The sequence below is a fragment of the Octopus bimaculoides genome, chromosome 9 (assembly GCF_001194135.2).
Source record: "Octopus bimaculoides isolate UCB-OBI-ISO-001 chromosome 9, ASM119413v2, whole genome shotgun sequence".
NCBI classification, from domain to species: domain Eukaryota; kingdom Metazoa; phylum Mollusca; class Cephalopoda; order Octopoda; family Octopodidae; genus Octopus; species Octopus bimaculoides.
In genome coordinates this window covers 69,259,244-69,276,487 of record NC_068989.1, presented here as the reverse complement: position 1 = coordinate 69,276,487, position 17,244 = coordinate 69,259,244, and the positions used below count along the sequence as shown (strand labels likewise).

General features: G+C 31.6%; 1 protein-coding gene across 2 annotated transcripts in view; it reads left to right on the top strand.

Moving 5' to 3' along the window:
* LOC106868034 (UV radiation resistance-associated protein) overlaps window positions 1–17,238 on the top strand; it is a 62,954-nt gene extending 45,716 nt beyond the window's left edge. Inside the window, exons 9-17 of one of the 2 annotated variants that reach the window (XM_014913131.2) lie at window positions 317–443; window positions 2,642–2,726; window positions 7,397–7,630; window positions 11,095–11,185; window positions 12,501–12,561; window positions 14,552–14,717; window positions 15,065–15,143; window positions 15,894–15,985; window positions 16,466–17,238. In XM_014913131.2, coding sequence (XP_014768617.1) covers window positions 317–443; window positions 2,642–2,726; window positions 7,397–7,630; window positions 11,095–11,185; window positions 12,501–12,561; window positions 14,552–14,717; window positions 15,065–15,143; window positions 15,894–15,985; window positions 16,466–17,225 — 1,695 coding nt within the window. In that variant the 3' untranslated portion in view covers window positions 17,226–17,238. The remainder of the gene's footprint in view (window positions 1–316; window positions 444–2,641; window positions 2,727–7,396; window positions 7,631–11,094; window positions 11,186–12,500; window positions 12,562–14,551; window positions 14,718–15,064; window positions 15,144–15,893; window positions 15,986–16,465) is intronic. The other variant, XM_014913132.2, reaches the window with a different exon arrangement.
* The last annotated feature ends 6 nt before the right edge of the window (window positions 17,239–17,244 follow it).

Here is a 17,244-nt window from a genome sequence, read left to right as displayed (position 1 = left end):
TACGACGGACTTCTTTCAATTTCCGTCTACCAAATCCACTCACAAGGCTTTGGTCGGCCCGAGGCTATAGTAGAAGACACTTGCCCAAGGTGCCACGCAATGGGATTGAATGAGGAACCATGTGGTTGGTAAGCAAGCTACTTACCACACAGCCACTCCTGCGCCTAGTTTAATAATGACAAAATTATTTTCCTAAATTCTTCCTTATTTTCAAAATTAGTATATCTCAAGAGAAATATTGTAATTAATGGCTTAAAAAGTAAATCATCAGAGATAATGTTGATGAAACGGATTTTATTTCTTTTCCCTTTAACAGCTGTCTGCAAAAGAAGAGCTATTGCTGCGAGTGCATCAACTGCAAAGTGAGATGCAGTGGCAGTCAGCCAACTTACAGAGTCAAAAGGAAGAGAGGGATTCTTTGACAAATGACAATCATATTAGAAGTGAGTATTGATGCAATTTTATTACTACTGCCACCACAGCCACTATCAACACAATAGGTAGCAGTGGGAACCTCTTTTATGCTAAAAATACAGTTTTTAAAGTTGTACTGAAGAACATAACTTTATGTAATTTTTTTAAATATTTAATAAAATGTATTTTCCACTAGTATACAAATGACATTTTCTACCTAGTATACAAATGACATTTTATAATTTAGGAAAATAAAATGTATTGACCACTGGTAGGCTTTAGGATGAAAATGTATTTATCTTTATTGAATTTACAATTGGACTAAGAGACTAATATTATACTTGAAATGATTTATAAAAACTTGTGCAAAGGATATAGAAGAAAATCTATTGGCTATTCATTATCTGTAAATTTTGGGTTAATTACATTCTAATGAAGAGAACTTCAGGTCAGTTTATCACAGTTAATTGCATGAGGTATTTGTATATTTGTATGGTTAATAAATCAAAAGGCAGTGTCACTTTTGATGTATATTTGGGATTGAAATCTTGGAACATAAACTGAAAGTAAATTTTGCTATAAATTCAAATGTTTAGAAGCTAACAATTAGAAAGAAACAATTATCTGAAGAATATTTAATGAATCTATCCTGACAGATAAGTATGGTAGATTTAATAGCATTAAACATATGGATATTTGTCTCATCATCATCCTTTATCATTTAATATCTACTTTTCCATGCATCCATTGGTCAGATGGAACTTGGTGAAACAGATATTTTTACAGGTGGATGCCTTTGTTGTTTCCAACCCTCACCTGTTTCCAATTAGGATAATATTTCCCTTGGCCAGACATGTTTTTGCAGAAGACTAGAAACAGACAACATTGCTTGTATATTGATAATGCTCATTTACAGCCTTTATGTGATGCCAAGACAAGGGCATACACATACACACAACACACACACATGATCAGTTTCTTTCAGTTTATCAAATTTACTCACGAGGCTTTGGTCAACCCAGGGGTAGAGTAGAAAACACTTGCCTAAGGTGCTGTGCAGTGAGACTGAACCTGAACCTGAGACCATATGGTTGGGTAGTAAACTTCTCAACATGTTAATCTGGCACCTATTCTCTATAGCTTGAAGACTTGAGATATGCAGAACTAATGATTCTACATGCAAATAAATACTTATACTGATGTAACCCTACAGGCATAAACTTGCCGTCCAGTACCACATCTGTTTTATTGCAAGTTGTAGTATTGTTGTTCATTGTGCAGACCTAACATCAAAGGCCTTCCACCTCATCCAGTGTACTTCTGTAAATAGTAAGGTATGATTTGAGAGAGAGATTTGGCTGCTATTTCTAGCAGATGAGTGATCATGTAGAGTCTCCCTTATTGACTTGCGATCACTAAATAAACTACAAAGCTGTGAGGCAAGACCGTGATAGTAGCAATCAACTGAAATAGCAAATAAGAGATTCATTAATTAACAGTGAATGCATTTATTAATTAATTGGCAAATTAAGAAATTGGTAAACATAATTTTATTTACATTGCTTTTTCATACCAGTTTGATTTGACAGTACATTCTATATTGATGCATTTTGCAATGACTTTCAAAATGCTAACCACTTACTTTTAAGTGATCCCAAAATGGAGAACTACCTTATCGTTGTAGACATATTTTAATCTTATGGCTAATAACTGAGTTTTTTGCTATTCCTGACACTTTGTTTGCATATATCAATTGAAAAACACTGCTTTCATTTTAATTGATATTGAAAAGGATGATGAATTTAGTAAAATAACTCCTTGTTAAACTTGTGTCAAGAGTAGCAAGCTGGCAAGGCTGTTAGAACATTGGGAAGAATTCTTTGCAATATTAGTTCTAGATTGCTACATTCCGAGTTCAAATCCTGCTGAGGTCAACTTTGCTTTCATCCTTTCAGGGTTGATAAAATGAAAGTATCACTCAAGTGAAGAGGTTGATGTAATCAACTGATCCTCTGCACCAAAAGTTACTGACTTTTTGTCAAAATTTGAAACGAATTAAACACAAAATTTTGATGGAAAGTTTTAATTTAAATCACTTTAAAACATGAAGTTTGTATCATAGAATCAGGGTCAGCCTCAGGAATTGTAACTACATATGATCAATAGATTAACATAATTTTTTTAATTTTTATTAACTATGAGAATATCTTGGATATTTTGCTTACAGAGACATTTTTACAAGAACAATATGCAGCAATTAAAGTGGAGCAAACGGAGCTGGAAGAGAAGAGAAAAAATCATAATTCCCTTAGGTAAAAAATTACTATTATAATTTTACACCATCATCATTTTAATGTCCATTTTCCCATGTTCACATGAGTCAGATGGAATGCATTGTGGCAGATTTTCTATGGCTGGATGCCCTCCTTGTCACCATTCCTACTTGTTTCTAAGCAAGGAAATATTGTTCTCACAGAAGATTGGAAACAAAGGAGACCAATTGTATGATGGTGATGCTTGTATACAACTATCATGTGATATCAAGACTATGCAACTCTAACACATGCATGCACATATATATATGACGAACTTCTTTCAGTTTTTACCAAATCCATTCATAAGGTTGGCCCAGAGCTATAGCAGAAGACACTACTTGCCCAAGGTGCCATACAGTAGGACTGAACATGTGGTTAAGAAGAAAATATCTTAACCACACAATTCCTGCCCTCACCTGTATGCCATTTATGCACCTATATTGAATTTTAATATTAACCTTATAATGCTTATTGTTAATAATTCTTTGTTTCAAATACTAAGCTCTTATTAGTAGCAAATGATGAAATTGAAAGCTAGTTCAAGCTTTTAAGAATTCTTTACATTTGAACAGCTTTATTGCACGGAAGCAAATAAATTATTAAATGTAACTCTATTTATTGAAGTTTTAATTCAAATTAATAGATTCCACAGCTTTAAGAAATCAACTTAAGATATAAAATTTTTAAAGTACAAATCTTCCACACAGATTATTTTATACTATTATTTTATATTTTTCTTTTGTTGCACATTTTTCTTAATAATAATAATTGCTTAATAATCTAATTGTTAAAGTCTATTTTGAAACCATTAATTTTACAGTTATTTTTGATTTTTAATCTTTAAAAATTGTATGTATTAAAAACAGAAAGTGTGTGTGCATGCATGTATGTGTGCCTGCATAAAACAGTTTTAATAACTATAAACTATTGAGCTATATTTATATAACCTAATTTATGAGTGGTCATACATTTTAAAACATTCTAGTCAAATATTTAATGCATGTAGTTTTCCATGGGAAAATTCTTTACGGTTATTGTTTTAACATAATTCTACAGAATATAATACATAAATGAGGTTTTGTAAACAAATCCCCACTGAATTATTTTATTTCCTGCTGCATCTTAACCAATATTTTAACTCTTGCTTTATTTGCCTACCAAGCTTGCATTTTATCATTGCTTTTTTAACAAGTTATCTACACATTATTGTTTAGTATTAAAATGTTGGAAGGTTTACTGAGGTTTTATTTTTACTTTTCATGAAAACAGCAAGAATAAATGATGTGGCTCAGTGATTCATTCACTAAACACAAAAATATTAGTTTCCTTCCACTTAGTTTTTTTTTTTTTTTTTGACATTTTAGAAGGTTTATAGTGGATATGGTTAATGCCACAAATTCACTAGTATTTTGCTGGATATGGAGGGATTAAAAGGAAATAATGATCTTAATAATCAGAATTCAACTCTAAATGATAATAATAAAAATCATTTCAACATCCACTTTTCCATGCTTGCATTGGTTAGAGAGAATTTGCATGGGATTTTTCTATGGCCATTTACCTTTTCTGTCACACACCTTTTCCTGTTTTCAAGCAAGGTAATATTTCTCCATGGCCAGACATTGTTTTTTCAGGATATTGGAAATAAATGACACTGCTCATATAACAGTTACACTGACAGCCATCATGCAATGTCAAGACAAGGAGACACCCCCCCACACACACACACACATACACAAGTGTGATGTGTTTCTTTCAGTTTCCATCAACCAAATCCATTCCCAAAGCTTTGGTTTTCAAAATAGAAAAGTGAGTCAGTCAACTCCAAGGAGTAGAAACCTGAGTAGTATTATTTAAAAAAAAAAAAAAAAACTGAGTAAATAACACAGTAACTCCATGTTAATTGGTCAAGTGTTTTTTTTGGGGTTTTTTTTGTTTCATTATTTCTGGACGAGGTCTACAATGTGTGTATATGTAACAGTGGTATTCTATTGTGGGTTTCAACTGAATACAAATAATACATGACAAAGTTGTATTTCTTGCTTTTTCTGCTGATACTACCTTTATTTATCCATCCACTCATAGTTCTTTTAAAATATACTCTGAAGCTGCTACTTTTACCACCCAACTACATTCTCTTTTCAATTTTTTCTTGTTCTTTCCCAGTCCATTACTAAGAACCATTATTATCTTTATATACCTTACTATTAACCATATACTCCTTGTTTAATAACTAACAATGAAATAAAATTATCTTTAACCAGCTTCTGTTAACATTTGCAAATGCTAACCAGATGAGTGTATGAACAACTGAATACTACTGTATGAAATGAGAAATATATTCTTCCTATACTAAGAGGAAAGTAACAGATCAAAGACGTTGCGTGTCATGTATTGAAAATGTGAAATATTTGCTGGTAAACATACAAACCTTCAGCTGACTCAATCCAACTTACAACTGTGCTAAAAAAGAAGTAATGAGTATTAATAGATTAGATTCTTCATCTGTGAACTTGTTTCTTCTATCATAATGTTTCATAATTAAGACTTACACTCTTCAGCTGTTTGTCAGCCACCCTAATTAGTGATTTGACCAACACTTACTCATGTACTTTGTACTGTCTGTTTAAAATAAAAAATTAATAATATTCTATAAACAGGAATTGGATTATATTTCATTTAATGGTTCATGTTGTTCATTAAAACTAATTTACAGGTTTTAGTTCAGTTTTTGGATAAACTCAATTTATTAACATGTCATATTTTCAAGATCATTTTTTGTATTTACAAAAAAAAATCTTTGGATTCAACAAATTATACGTCTGTTACATTTCCAACCTGTTTTGTTTCACTCAAAATTAATAGAAGTTTATCTGGTCTATTACCATAATGATAAAATTTTGTCTGTCTTTTGGAGGTTACATATCAAAACATAAGTAAATTTTAGTGATAACTGTGAAGTTAATGCATAAGGCTCTATCCAAACTTTAAACTGGTATGATTATCTTCTTGAAGGAAATCTGAATATCTTTAACCGTTTAGCATTGTTTACTTTGTCAAATTTTATACTTATATATTCATATTTCATAAAATTAATCCTGTATTATCTCGTAGCTTTGAGATTTCAAAGATGTGATTATTTATTTTTAGTATGACATTGCAGTGTAGATGTGAGAGAGCGGCTGGATCTCACCAGTTTTAATGTAAAACAGGTAGAATATTTGGACCAGATATGGCTGGTTTAAATGCTAAAGGGTTAAAATAGCCTTACAGGACTATTTATCAATTGAAATTCTTGCCCCAAAATATGTATGCATGTGCTTTGGAAAAGCCTTTGCCTCAGGCTAATAAATAGGAAAAAATGTGTAAAACTATGACTTCCAAGCACTGAAAATGTCCATCAAAAAATGAAAGAGAAGTTAATATATTGATCAGTTTTACATATATATATATATATATACATATATATATATATATGTGTGTGTGTATCTGTTAACATTTTAATAAAATTTATTTAGTTGGTATATGAATAGGAGCATTCTTTCCTTTCAAATTGCTATGGAAAAATGTTTAGTAAATGTTTTTCACTTTATTGATAGACTATGCAAGTGCCCTACTTTGCAAGATATTTCAGTCAACTCAGCAACTAAACCTGATGGACTAGCTACCTTCTCTGCCTTTACATCCTTCATTGTGCTTGTGACTATATTACTATCAACTGCAATGTCTGGTCCCTGTGTTGGATCTATTTGGAGGAGATCCTCTTCCTGTCTTTCATACATTCTTTGCATTTAACAACCTCTTCTAATAGTACTTTCATGCCTCTTAGTTTTTAGAATCAGTTAAAGCACGTGTGCTGTTAACATTCTTCACTGTCTTCTCCCAAATAATGTCTTGATTTTCTTTTCTCAAATACATTGCTTTGCAATTCAGAATACCTGACATTTCTGATCCTTAGATTGCAAAACATATGCAAACTTTTTACTTTCAAATTCCATTTTAGCTACTTCATATTGTTCTTTGCTGCTCAGTTTCTTCCAGTCTTTCCTGTCCTGTCTTCTGGTTTTTATGGCTCTCTCTACTGTATTATTCCACCACCACAAAATTTTCCATTTGGCTGAGACCTTACTCCAACCATAGATCTGACCTGTGACACTCAGTAGTTTGTCTTGTAAGAACTCCTTGTTACCTTTGTCATCCACTCCTCTCTTGTAGTAATGGAGCTAATAAAAAATAAAATGGGAAAATCTTTGAATTAAACATTCCTTTTGGTAGACAAGTTACACATGTAAACACATAATATTGAAAGGATTTCTCTGTATCTTTATTATAAAATACTGTGATATGACAGATATGATATGATAGATACATACAAGATATATTGTTGGTGACCCACTCAGCATTTGCAATTTGTTATGTCATTTTCTTTCCTTGTTCCTGTGTTCAAGTTCTACTAACTTCCTGTTTCTTCCTCATTGTCCATTTCCTTTCCTCTTTTTAATCCACCCCTAAACCACTTGTTTTCTGTTCATATCGAAATTATGAATATCTTGAATTTTCTAATAGTTTTTCTTTATAAATTTCTATGTCTCATTCTCAGTTGATAATTTTGATTAATGCAGTTCTCCATTTGAGCCTTGATTCTCCTGTTTACTTTTTACATTTAGCCGCCACATCACATCCAATATAACTGGCTACTCCGCACTCTTGGAGGACTTATCAGTGTGGGGTTGTAAGGTTACAAAGGGTAAAAAATGCTTCATTACTAGGAGCAAGAATAACCTCTCTGATAAATCTCGGGCCAAGGACTCCTCTTGTAATGACATGCTTTCCTCCTCAGATGAAGAACTTTTCACAAAGAAAAATGAAAAATATTTCAATATTCCTTTCTATAATATTTTGTAAGTGTATTAAGACTTTTATGAATAACAAGGCTTGTTTTCTTTATTTAGAAATGGAGATGTTTCTCTGTTTAAAACCAAATATATTTTGTATTTAGTGTTTGGGTCTTTTATGTTTAATTCTAATAGGATATTCTTCAACATGTATTTAAAATTTTAAAAGGTTAGATTTAAGATCATACTGTAATAATTTTAAAAATCTGTATCACTGATAGCATCAAAAGAAAAGCTTCATATATATTTAAAATCAAAAACTTATGCTTACAGATTGTTTTAGAACTTCACTTTTAAACAATATATAGAAGAATTAGGAATTTTTTTTTTTTTTAAAAAGCAGATATTTTCAATAACTTTGTTAAGTTTTATTAGTGTCTAAGAACAGTAAAATAATTTAGTAAAAATTCTGGATTCAGGGCATTGTCCATCCCACTCTCGAATTTCATTTTTGTTATTTTTATTGATTCTATAATATCAAGTTATCTTTTCTCTATGAACTTTTGTCAGCAATTCAGTTAATTTCTTTTGTTGTCATCTTGACCCCTGCGTGAAGAATTTGTCGCTTGTTATTCTATTAACTGAATCTAACAAAAGCTGCAGTTTCTATCAAGATATTCTTTGAAATGTAGCACCCAGAGGTCTGTTGTGTTGTTAGCCCCATGCTGTGACGCATGTTGCCATGATTATTTATGCTATTAGTAATGCTCTGTTCCGGTCAAGCCCCTTGACCATTGACATCACAGCCCTTTTCTTCTAGCTCATCTCTTCCCCACAGTTAATCATCAAATATGTAATACCAATTGGATCAATAACCTTTTCTACATTTCATGGTTCAGTATTAATGTCCTTTCTTTCTCTTATGATCATAATTATTGTTTAACGTCCGTCTTCCATGCATGCATGGGTAGGATGATAGAAATACTAAATATAATTTTTTAAAATATTTTTAAGTTCTGCTCCACTTGAGATATTTTTGGCCTTGGTTATTCTTAAGTTGATAGAATTATCACTAGTCATGCAATGTAGTCACATGCTTATCTCTAACAGATCTGTAGCTTCTAGCTTCATAATATTAATGTAAGAAATCAAATCACCTTGAAATCTCAGAGGTACTGGTTATTTTTATAGATGTGGGCACACCTTTGTGGTTAAGCTCACTTTCCAACGATGTGGTTTTGGGTTCAGTACACTGCACAGTACCTTGATCAAGTATCTCTTATAGCCTGGGTCATCCAGTGCCTTGTGAGTGAATTTGTTAGGCAGAAATAGTATGGAAGTCCATTGTGTACATGTATGTGTATGTCTTTGTTTCCCCCTCCCCCACCACCACATTTGTTTGCATCCCCTTATTAGCTAGCAGTTCAGTAAAAGAGACCGATAAAGTAAGTACTAAACTCAAGAGGTTAGTACAGGGGTTGATTTAGTTGACAAAACCCTTCAAGGTGGTATGCTAGCATGGCCACAGTCCGATGACTGAAACAAGTAAATGATAAAAGATAATGACATTTTTACAGTAAAATCAAGGAAATAATGGAATACAATTTTCATTCACTTTCTGAATCACTAAGTGGAAAATGTAGAAAATAAAATGAAAATACTGAAATGGTAAGAAAAACGGGGTGCAAGTGTAGGAAAATGAAGAAGTAAAAAAAAGACACTCCGACCATGACTATCCTTTTTTTTTTTCATAACTAGGATTACCTTATCCAATATACCTTGCTTTTTTTCTTTATCAAGATGGATAGTAGGATGTGAGTTTGAGGCATATTTCGACTTCTCTTTCTAGCAGGTCAAGCAACTACTATAAACTTTTGAAAATTATTGCTTTCTGCTGAAATACATTCCATTTGTTTCAATTAATTTTTAAAACAGTACAGAATTTAGTAAAATAACTTTGTTGTTATTAAGTGGTGTTTGGAATATAAATTAACATAAAATTTTCATGGAAACTTTTGATTTAGATCACTTGAAAAAAAATTTGTATCATACAATCAAGGGCGCTCTCAGGTAGGGTGGTATCAAAAGTGTTAAAGTTAGCAAATAAGAATTTGTAAAAGAGCAGTAATAGGATTGCATCCTAATTAAATGACTTGCTGTTATTAAAAAGTTGGCTTCTTTTTTGTTTTTAATGTAAATTACACCGTTGGTGTCCATTTTCCAGACAGTATTTAGACAGATGTATGAAATTGCAATTTTAAAGCTATTTGTGTTTCTTGCTGGTTTTGTATATTTTTAATTAGCCATGAACAGATTCATTATTTCATATCTCTTTTAGTTTGCATATCATATATTGGCTGTCATCTATAGAATGCTGGCATGTAACACATATCCTTTTAGTTGGCATCATAGTCTTATTCCTTAAATGTTTCATTTAATTAAGATGAAGGAATACCAACATAAAACATGGCAACCTCAAGGAAGAACCAAATCTTTAAACAAATGCTTATTTATATATTTATTGAGATGATGATGATTGAGCATTAAGGCTTATTGTCTTGTGTAATGTTTTTGTTTTCAATTTGTAATGCTGTATATGATATACCTACATAGTTCATGTGTTACTGACACAGCTATTTTTCTTATGGTATTTTTTTTTTGCATATTATTTCTGAAGGTTCTACAAATTTTGCTTGTAAACTTCTCATTTTCAACAGAAGTTCAGTTGCTATTTCAGTGATAAATTTACTTTTTTTGTCTCCTTGAAACTTCTTTGAAAATTATCTTCATGGTTCTTTTGGTTGGTAACTTTTTTTATAAAAAGATATTTCATTAGAAGAACACTATTTCCTGCAGATTGATATCTCTATTGATAAAGACATTCCTACAGCAGTAGATTGGCAGAAAAGACAAAAAAAAAATAATACTAAATAAATAAAAAAGCATGTGAAAAATTGCCTTACCGTATTTAGTTATGTCCCTTTAAATTCTGGGTTTAAATCTTGCTGAAATTAACTTTACTTTTCATTCTTGGGAAGTCTATGAAAAGAAGAACCAGTTGAGAACTGGGATTGGTTTAATCGACTATACTCAATCTCTTGCTCTTTCTTGAAAATGTTTGGTATTGTGCTTCTTTTATATATCAATATTACTTTCTTGTTGTTTCAACATAGGTTCAGTTGCCATTTCAGTGATAAATTACATTTCATACAGATGCTTGATTTTTTTTTTCTTTTTCTCCTTCTGAACTCAGTGTTCATTAAAAAAAAAAAATTTTTTTAATCTTTCTGAAACTTTTTTGAACTTTTCGTCTCCAGAATTTGTTTAAATCAATTCACAACTAAAAATATTCACAGCAATTTTTTTTTGTTTCTTTTCTGTTTATATAAAATAGAAATATTCAAATTAATATTAACTCTTTGGATGTCAACATGTTTTTTTTATTTATTTATAACTAATGTTTTTGTTTACAACACAATATAGAATTAAATATATCATTCTTCAATTCTTTCCTTTTTTTTTCACTGTAGAGAACACTTAGTTAAAGAAAATGCTCAGTTGTGGATACGGCGAAAGCAATTGATAACAGAATTAGCAGAATATATTTATCCAATTACTGAGGTAAGGATTTTGTATATCATCTAAATTATAGTGAGCTTTGCTGCTGCCACATCTATTTATGTTTCCCATACCACTTTCTCTTATTTCCCCCATTACAGAATGTTTATTCTTCTCAACTTTAATGTACAAAATGCAGAACCTGATTCCATTTACCAATTTTATTGAACAAATTTTATGGTGTACTAACAATAATTTACTTGTTTTTATTCAACAATTTCAGTCTGTTTTCAACTAAAACATTTGATTCTTTTTAGATCTTCCGTTGCATTTTCATTCTAGTTGCATTTACATTATATATATATATGTATTTACTTTGAAATGGATGCATCGTGTTCAATTAAATAATAAATTATATATATGTATGTGTATGTCTCCATTGTCAGTTTTTTCTTCCTAACTTTGAAGACTCATATTGTCATTGAATGCTCAAAATGAGTAGATAGACAGCCGACAACTGATGAAGGGTCCTTTCTCTGTGTTTACTTGTTCTGTTTTCCATTTTTTTCCTTGTTGTTTACATATTTCATATAATTTGCACTATTGGTGACGTCCTGTACCCTTATATGCATGTATGTATATATATATATATATATATATATATATATAAACATTAATTTATGGTAACAATTATAGCTGGACAAATATTTTTTTTAACTATGTACAGAAAATAGATATCAAATTGATCAAGGTTTCAATCTTGATACCATAAACTACATGTCAGTTTCTAAATAGTTTAATGTTTTTGTTGCCAAATGTCTATTGAAATGCTCTGCTTTCATTTTAATTAATTTCAAAGAATATGAGTAAAGTAACTCTGTCGTTATTGAGCTGGTGTTTGGAACATAAATCAGCATGAAATTTTGATGGATGATTTTAATTTAAATCACTTTAAAAAAGGGAGTTTGTATCATAGGACCAAAGGAAATCTCAAGCAGGCTGGTATCAAAGTCACTTTCTGTCTTATTATTTATGGTGCTGCTTGATTAATAGAACAAGAGGAGTTAAATTTTGAATTAATGACTCTTCAGCAGAGATGCAGACACCTTATCTGACAAATGTAACATTTCAATAATCAAAATGATGACTTTGAGTAAAATGCTTCCTAAAATAACATCAGAATATCTTATAGCTAAGATTTTTCTGCTGCTAAAAGAAAATTCATTTTCTCTCCCTTGGAGTAATTTAAATTATATTTTCACTTTTTTAATTAGTTTTTTTTTTTTCATATTGATGTTTATTCAAAATTCTACTGATGGTCTCCATATTAATAGCAAATTATGTCTGGTTAGTATACACACACTTTCATTAATTTCAGGATTCTAATAAACAATTTTTCATCTGTGATGTGAAACTTCCAAATGCAGAAGACATTCAAGGTAACTTGTTGGTTGTAATAATTTATTTAATTAATGTTTTAATTCTATTATTGATGGTAATACTAATAGCTAATATTCAGTTTGAGTCCCCACTAAATCAAATTGCAGTGCACTGATTGAATCCAATTTGCTCATTTCCATGGTGACAACACCAGATATATGAAACATGTGAACAGTAAAACCTGTAATTTGCTCTATTAAGCTACATCTTACAAAAGCAAACTGTGAGCACCCTAACTTTACTTACTGATTGCTCATACCTTTTATCGTTTACCCATGACTTGTTTCAGTCATTAGACTGCAGCCGTGTTGGGGCACCTCAATATTTTCATTTATGAAATTTATTAACCTGTTGTGGCTTACTTATTTCTTCAATTATATATCAGTTACTCATAGGAGTAAATGTTTCATTTATGACTTGTCTAACACTACCAAACCAGTGTAAGTGACAAGTCTTTCCAGTATGTAACTGAAAGTGCTCCCACTCCAACATTAACAAAAACAAAGAAACATGAACGCTTTTACAAGAAGTTTTACTGTTACCATACTAGTTAAAATATTGTTTGTAACATCTCCAAAATCTTAGCAACCATCACTGACTTGTAGGCATTCATTTACACATCCATCTCATACAAAAATACCCTCCATAAACCTAAACATTCTATTACATAATACTATTCACCCTGTATGCTATCACTCCACACAAAATACAGTCATATATTGTGATACCTTGCTAAAAAGATAACTTCTAACTTTATGGCCTCATCTTCCACCCTACAATTTCGTCAAAATAATTTTGTAAGACAGACACAAACTTTGCTATTTATTTTGCTTGAAACTCAATTCTGTACTGCAAAACTCCTACTACTCTCTCATTTTCTAACCCTATTCTCTTCGCCTTTCTCTGTTCAAATTAGACACAACAATTGATTTGAATGTTAAAACCTAACAAATAAAGGTGAGCGGTATTGTAATTGGGAGTGTTAGGCTCATGGTTATAGTGTCACAGGTTTGATTTCTGGACTGGGTGGCATGCTATGTCCTTGAACAAGGCACTTTTTTTTTTTCATGTTGCACCAGCCTACTTCCTGAAAATAAATATCTGCCAACTGCTAGTGCAGCCCTCTATCTCCTATAAGCTGTCACATCATTGATGTTTTGCTGAGTCAAGGATGGTATACCCTCGAGGGAGCATATATCTGTTCATGACTACAGAGGCACCTGAAGCATTTAGCAAAAGCATGGCTTATGCTGCCACGCTTTCAAGTGATAGCTATGAATTTTTCTTTAAGCCTAACAAAGAAACAGGATCTGATAAAATTCTAACTAATAACCTAAAAGCATGCTGGTATCTTTTTTCAGCAGATTTTTATTTTATCTCAACATAAAAAGGTTCCCTTTCTATCCTGTCCACTATCATATTTTCATTGTTTTTCACAAGACACTCAGAAGGAGACAATTGTAAACAATCAGGTCATTTGCTGCCTGGAATCCATTTACCCTCTTAGTAACTATCTATATATTTTCTGCATATTCACTGCAAACTTATATCATGACTTTAGTAAAGTCTTCAATCATATCAACCAAGAGAATTCTGACAAAATTATCTTCCTCTGGTCTCTGTCCATCACATCATGCCTAAAACTAAAATATGTATTTCTTTTCAAATGTTCACCTTATCAATGTCAGTATATCTCTGGCTTTCGTTTTCTCTCCTATTTCCATTCTGTATATTAATGACCCACTCGCTGTCACCTCTTACCACTTATATTCCAATTCTGATGACGGCCTTTTAATCCCTTACTTTACTTTTTTGATCACTTTAATACCTTCTTCTAACTATGCATAGCATCCATAAACAAAAATCTCAGAAAAATAATCTTACAATGAATATTTATTGATGAATTGCATTTGAATGCAGTATTCTCTATTATTTTTATTATTGTTAAGTTGGTTGAATTGTTTTAATATTTTTTTTCATATTTTTCAGGGCATGATGACACTATGGTTGCTGTTGGATTAGGCTACACGTGTCATATGATTTTAATGTTGTCTCATATTTTAAATTTGCCATTACGGTACCCCATGGAATACCGTGGCTCTAGGTCTCAGATCCAAGACCACATTCACACTAAATTAAGTGAACGAGAACGCAAGTGAGTTTTACATTACTTACAATTCTGTTTCATGTAATTGTTGTCTTTCCTCAATTCCTCTGAAACCATAGATTTATTATGGAGATGTACTTGCATAGCAAGTGACCTGATCTGAAACAAAAACAATTGCAGCGTGGAAGGTGTTTTATAAACCATTTAAAACACACAAAAACTGTTAGATTCACTTCAACATTTAAATTTAATCTGTTAAAATATTTTCATTGCTTTGAAACTGCAACCTGTTCACTGACAAAATTCCATGCTGCATAGATTTATTGATTACAGCTTCTGAATATCCTGATAAACAAATATATTATCTATTCATACTTTCCATTTTAATTTTGCAGCTTTCCATTATATAGTAAAGGAAAGAAAGATTTCTACTTTCATTATGGTGTTTATCTTTTAAATAAGAATATTAGTCAAGTAAGTATAGCTGACATCTTTTGAACAAATTTTTTTCTTTTACTACATCTCAGCTACACTATGAGAATTACTGTTGTAGTGTTATTTAATGTAATCAGCATGAATTCAATATTTTAAGACTAGATACTTCATATCCATTTTCTCTCCATATTTTTGCATAGATTCAATGGTTTCATAAATCTAAACACTGGCATAAATTGCTGGAATTCACACAGCTATCTGACCTTAATATTGAATTTGATAAATACATTCTAACTTTACTTTGAAACAAGTTTTGGATAAATAGCCTAAAGAACTATTTGAGCTTCTATAGTAGAAATGCATTTTTGTTTTATTGCTTGGTCAGGAGGACCCATGATCCATTAAAGGGCCTCCAAAACTGGTGGAAAGAATGCCAGGGAGGAAGGTATCCTCAAACTGAAGACCTGACCTGAATACTTCCAACAGAGAGATTTCAGTTAAAAGCACCTGAGGATCAGGTGGTAAACTGAACAACAGATTACAGGTTAACTCTATAACCAATGTAGGCCACAATGAGATTTGAACCTAGAACAAATACAGTAAAGAATTCCATGTAGTACTCTAATGATTCTACTAACTTAGGCTTCAATGATTGACAAAATAAGTTAGCACCAAACTTGTACTAGTTTTAACTGTATTTCTTCTTTTACAAAGTTGTGTCTACATGCTGTTTTAAGAAACTATAACTTTGCATGCTGTAATTATTTCTTTCGTTTTCTTTTCTCCTAGCTTCGATGGTATTGTGGTCTTGGAACTGCAGATCTCCGATTAACATTACCTAACCTTAAATCACTATTGGAACTTCGGTTAGGTGTAAGAAGGTGAGCTTGCAGTTGAAGAATAATTTAATGATTTTTTTAAAAATTAATTATTACAATGAATTTTTTTTATCTTTAAAATATAGATAGTAATTTGTTAATATAATTAATATAATTGGAGTTTTTTTTATATTTATTTTTTTACATGAATAATAAATAATTTATGTGTGTTGCTTAAAAAATTAATCATGTTAAAATACACTTAAAATTGTATGAAATAGAACCACTTTTTGAACACTTGTATGAAGATGCAACCCAACACCTTCATCTAATGATGCTATGCATTGTTCCTGTCACTAATTACTATCAGTTATGTCCATTATTTGTATTACTCATTTACAGCAAGATATGCTGTACATATTAAGGCTCATTGAATCAATTCACTTCATAATAAAATGTCTTTGTTAAATTTTATAATACTTTCAGTAGTACAATTTGTAAATACTTTTAGTGACTTCTATTTTCTTATTTATTCCATTTTAGTGAACAGTCATCACATTTGAGTCCAGTGCCATCAAATCTTCAGGATTATATATCACCATCTGGCCAAATGACCCTCATTGATTCTGCTACAAGAACTGCCGTATGTGAGATTGACGAACTTGAAGGGGTTGTGGACACTTCATCAAAGTTATCTCCTACTGGCACTGCAGAACTCGCTATGGAAGCTACGTCTGAGCTCCCATCACCTATGACAGCAAGTAATGGTGTTCAAGTGACAGAAGACATGTTTCAAAGAACGGACGACAGTTTCTTTCAAATACAGCGACCGGTTAATAAAATGTTCAGTTTGAGTAACGAAAGCTTTTTGAACAATTCTAATTGTGACAATGACATGTCAGAACAAGACAGGACGATTTCTAGTAGTGGAGACCTTGATTGTGATAATTCTAAACTCACATCGGCGTGGCTGAAAAAATTTTCTCCTGGTTCATATTCCCCTTCAACCATTAGGTCAGCTGGTCATAGCCCAAAACTTCCGTATCGACATACTAGTGGCTTATCAAGTCAAAAGTTATCAGAGCCTACGCAAAGTGAAGCAAGTGTTGGTAGTAACAGTAGCACATCGTCTCGTCACTCTTCACTCCCACAGCAATATTCTCACGAAGATACTGAACTGTGTTCAAATTTTTCGGCAGCAAGTCTTGCTGAATCTTCACAAAATTACTGGACCCACAGACCTGATAATGTTTGTAACAAACATCATTCAAATGATGACTATGGCAGTTTAAATTCTATTTGAATTTATGCTATACATATAT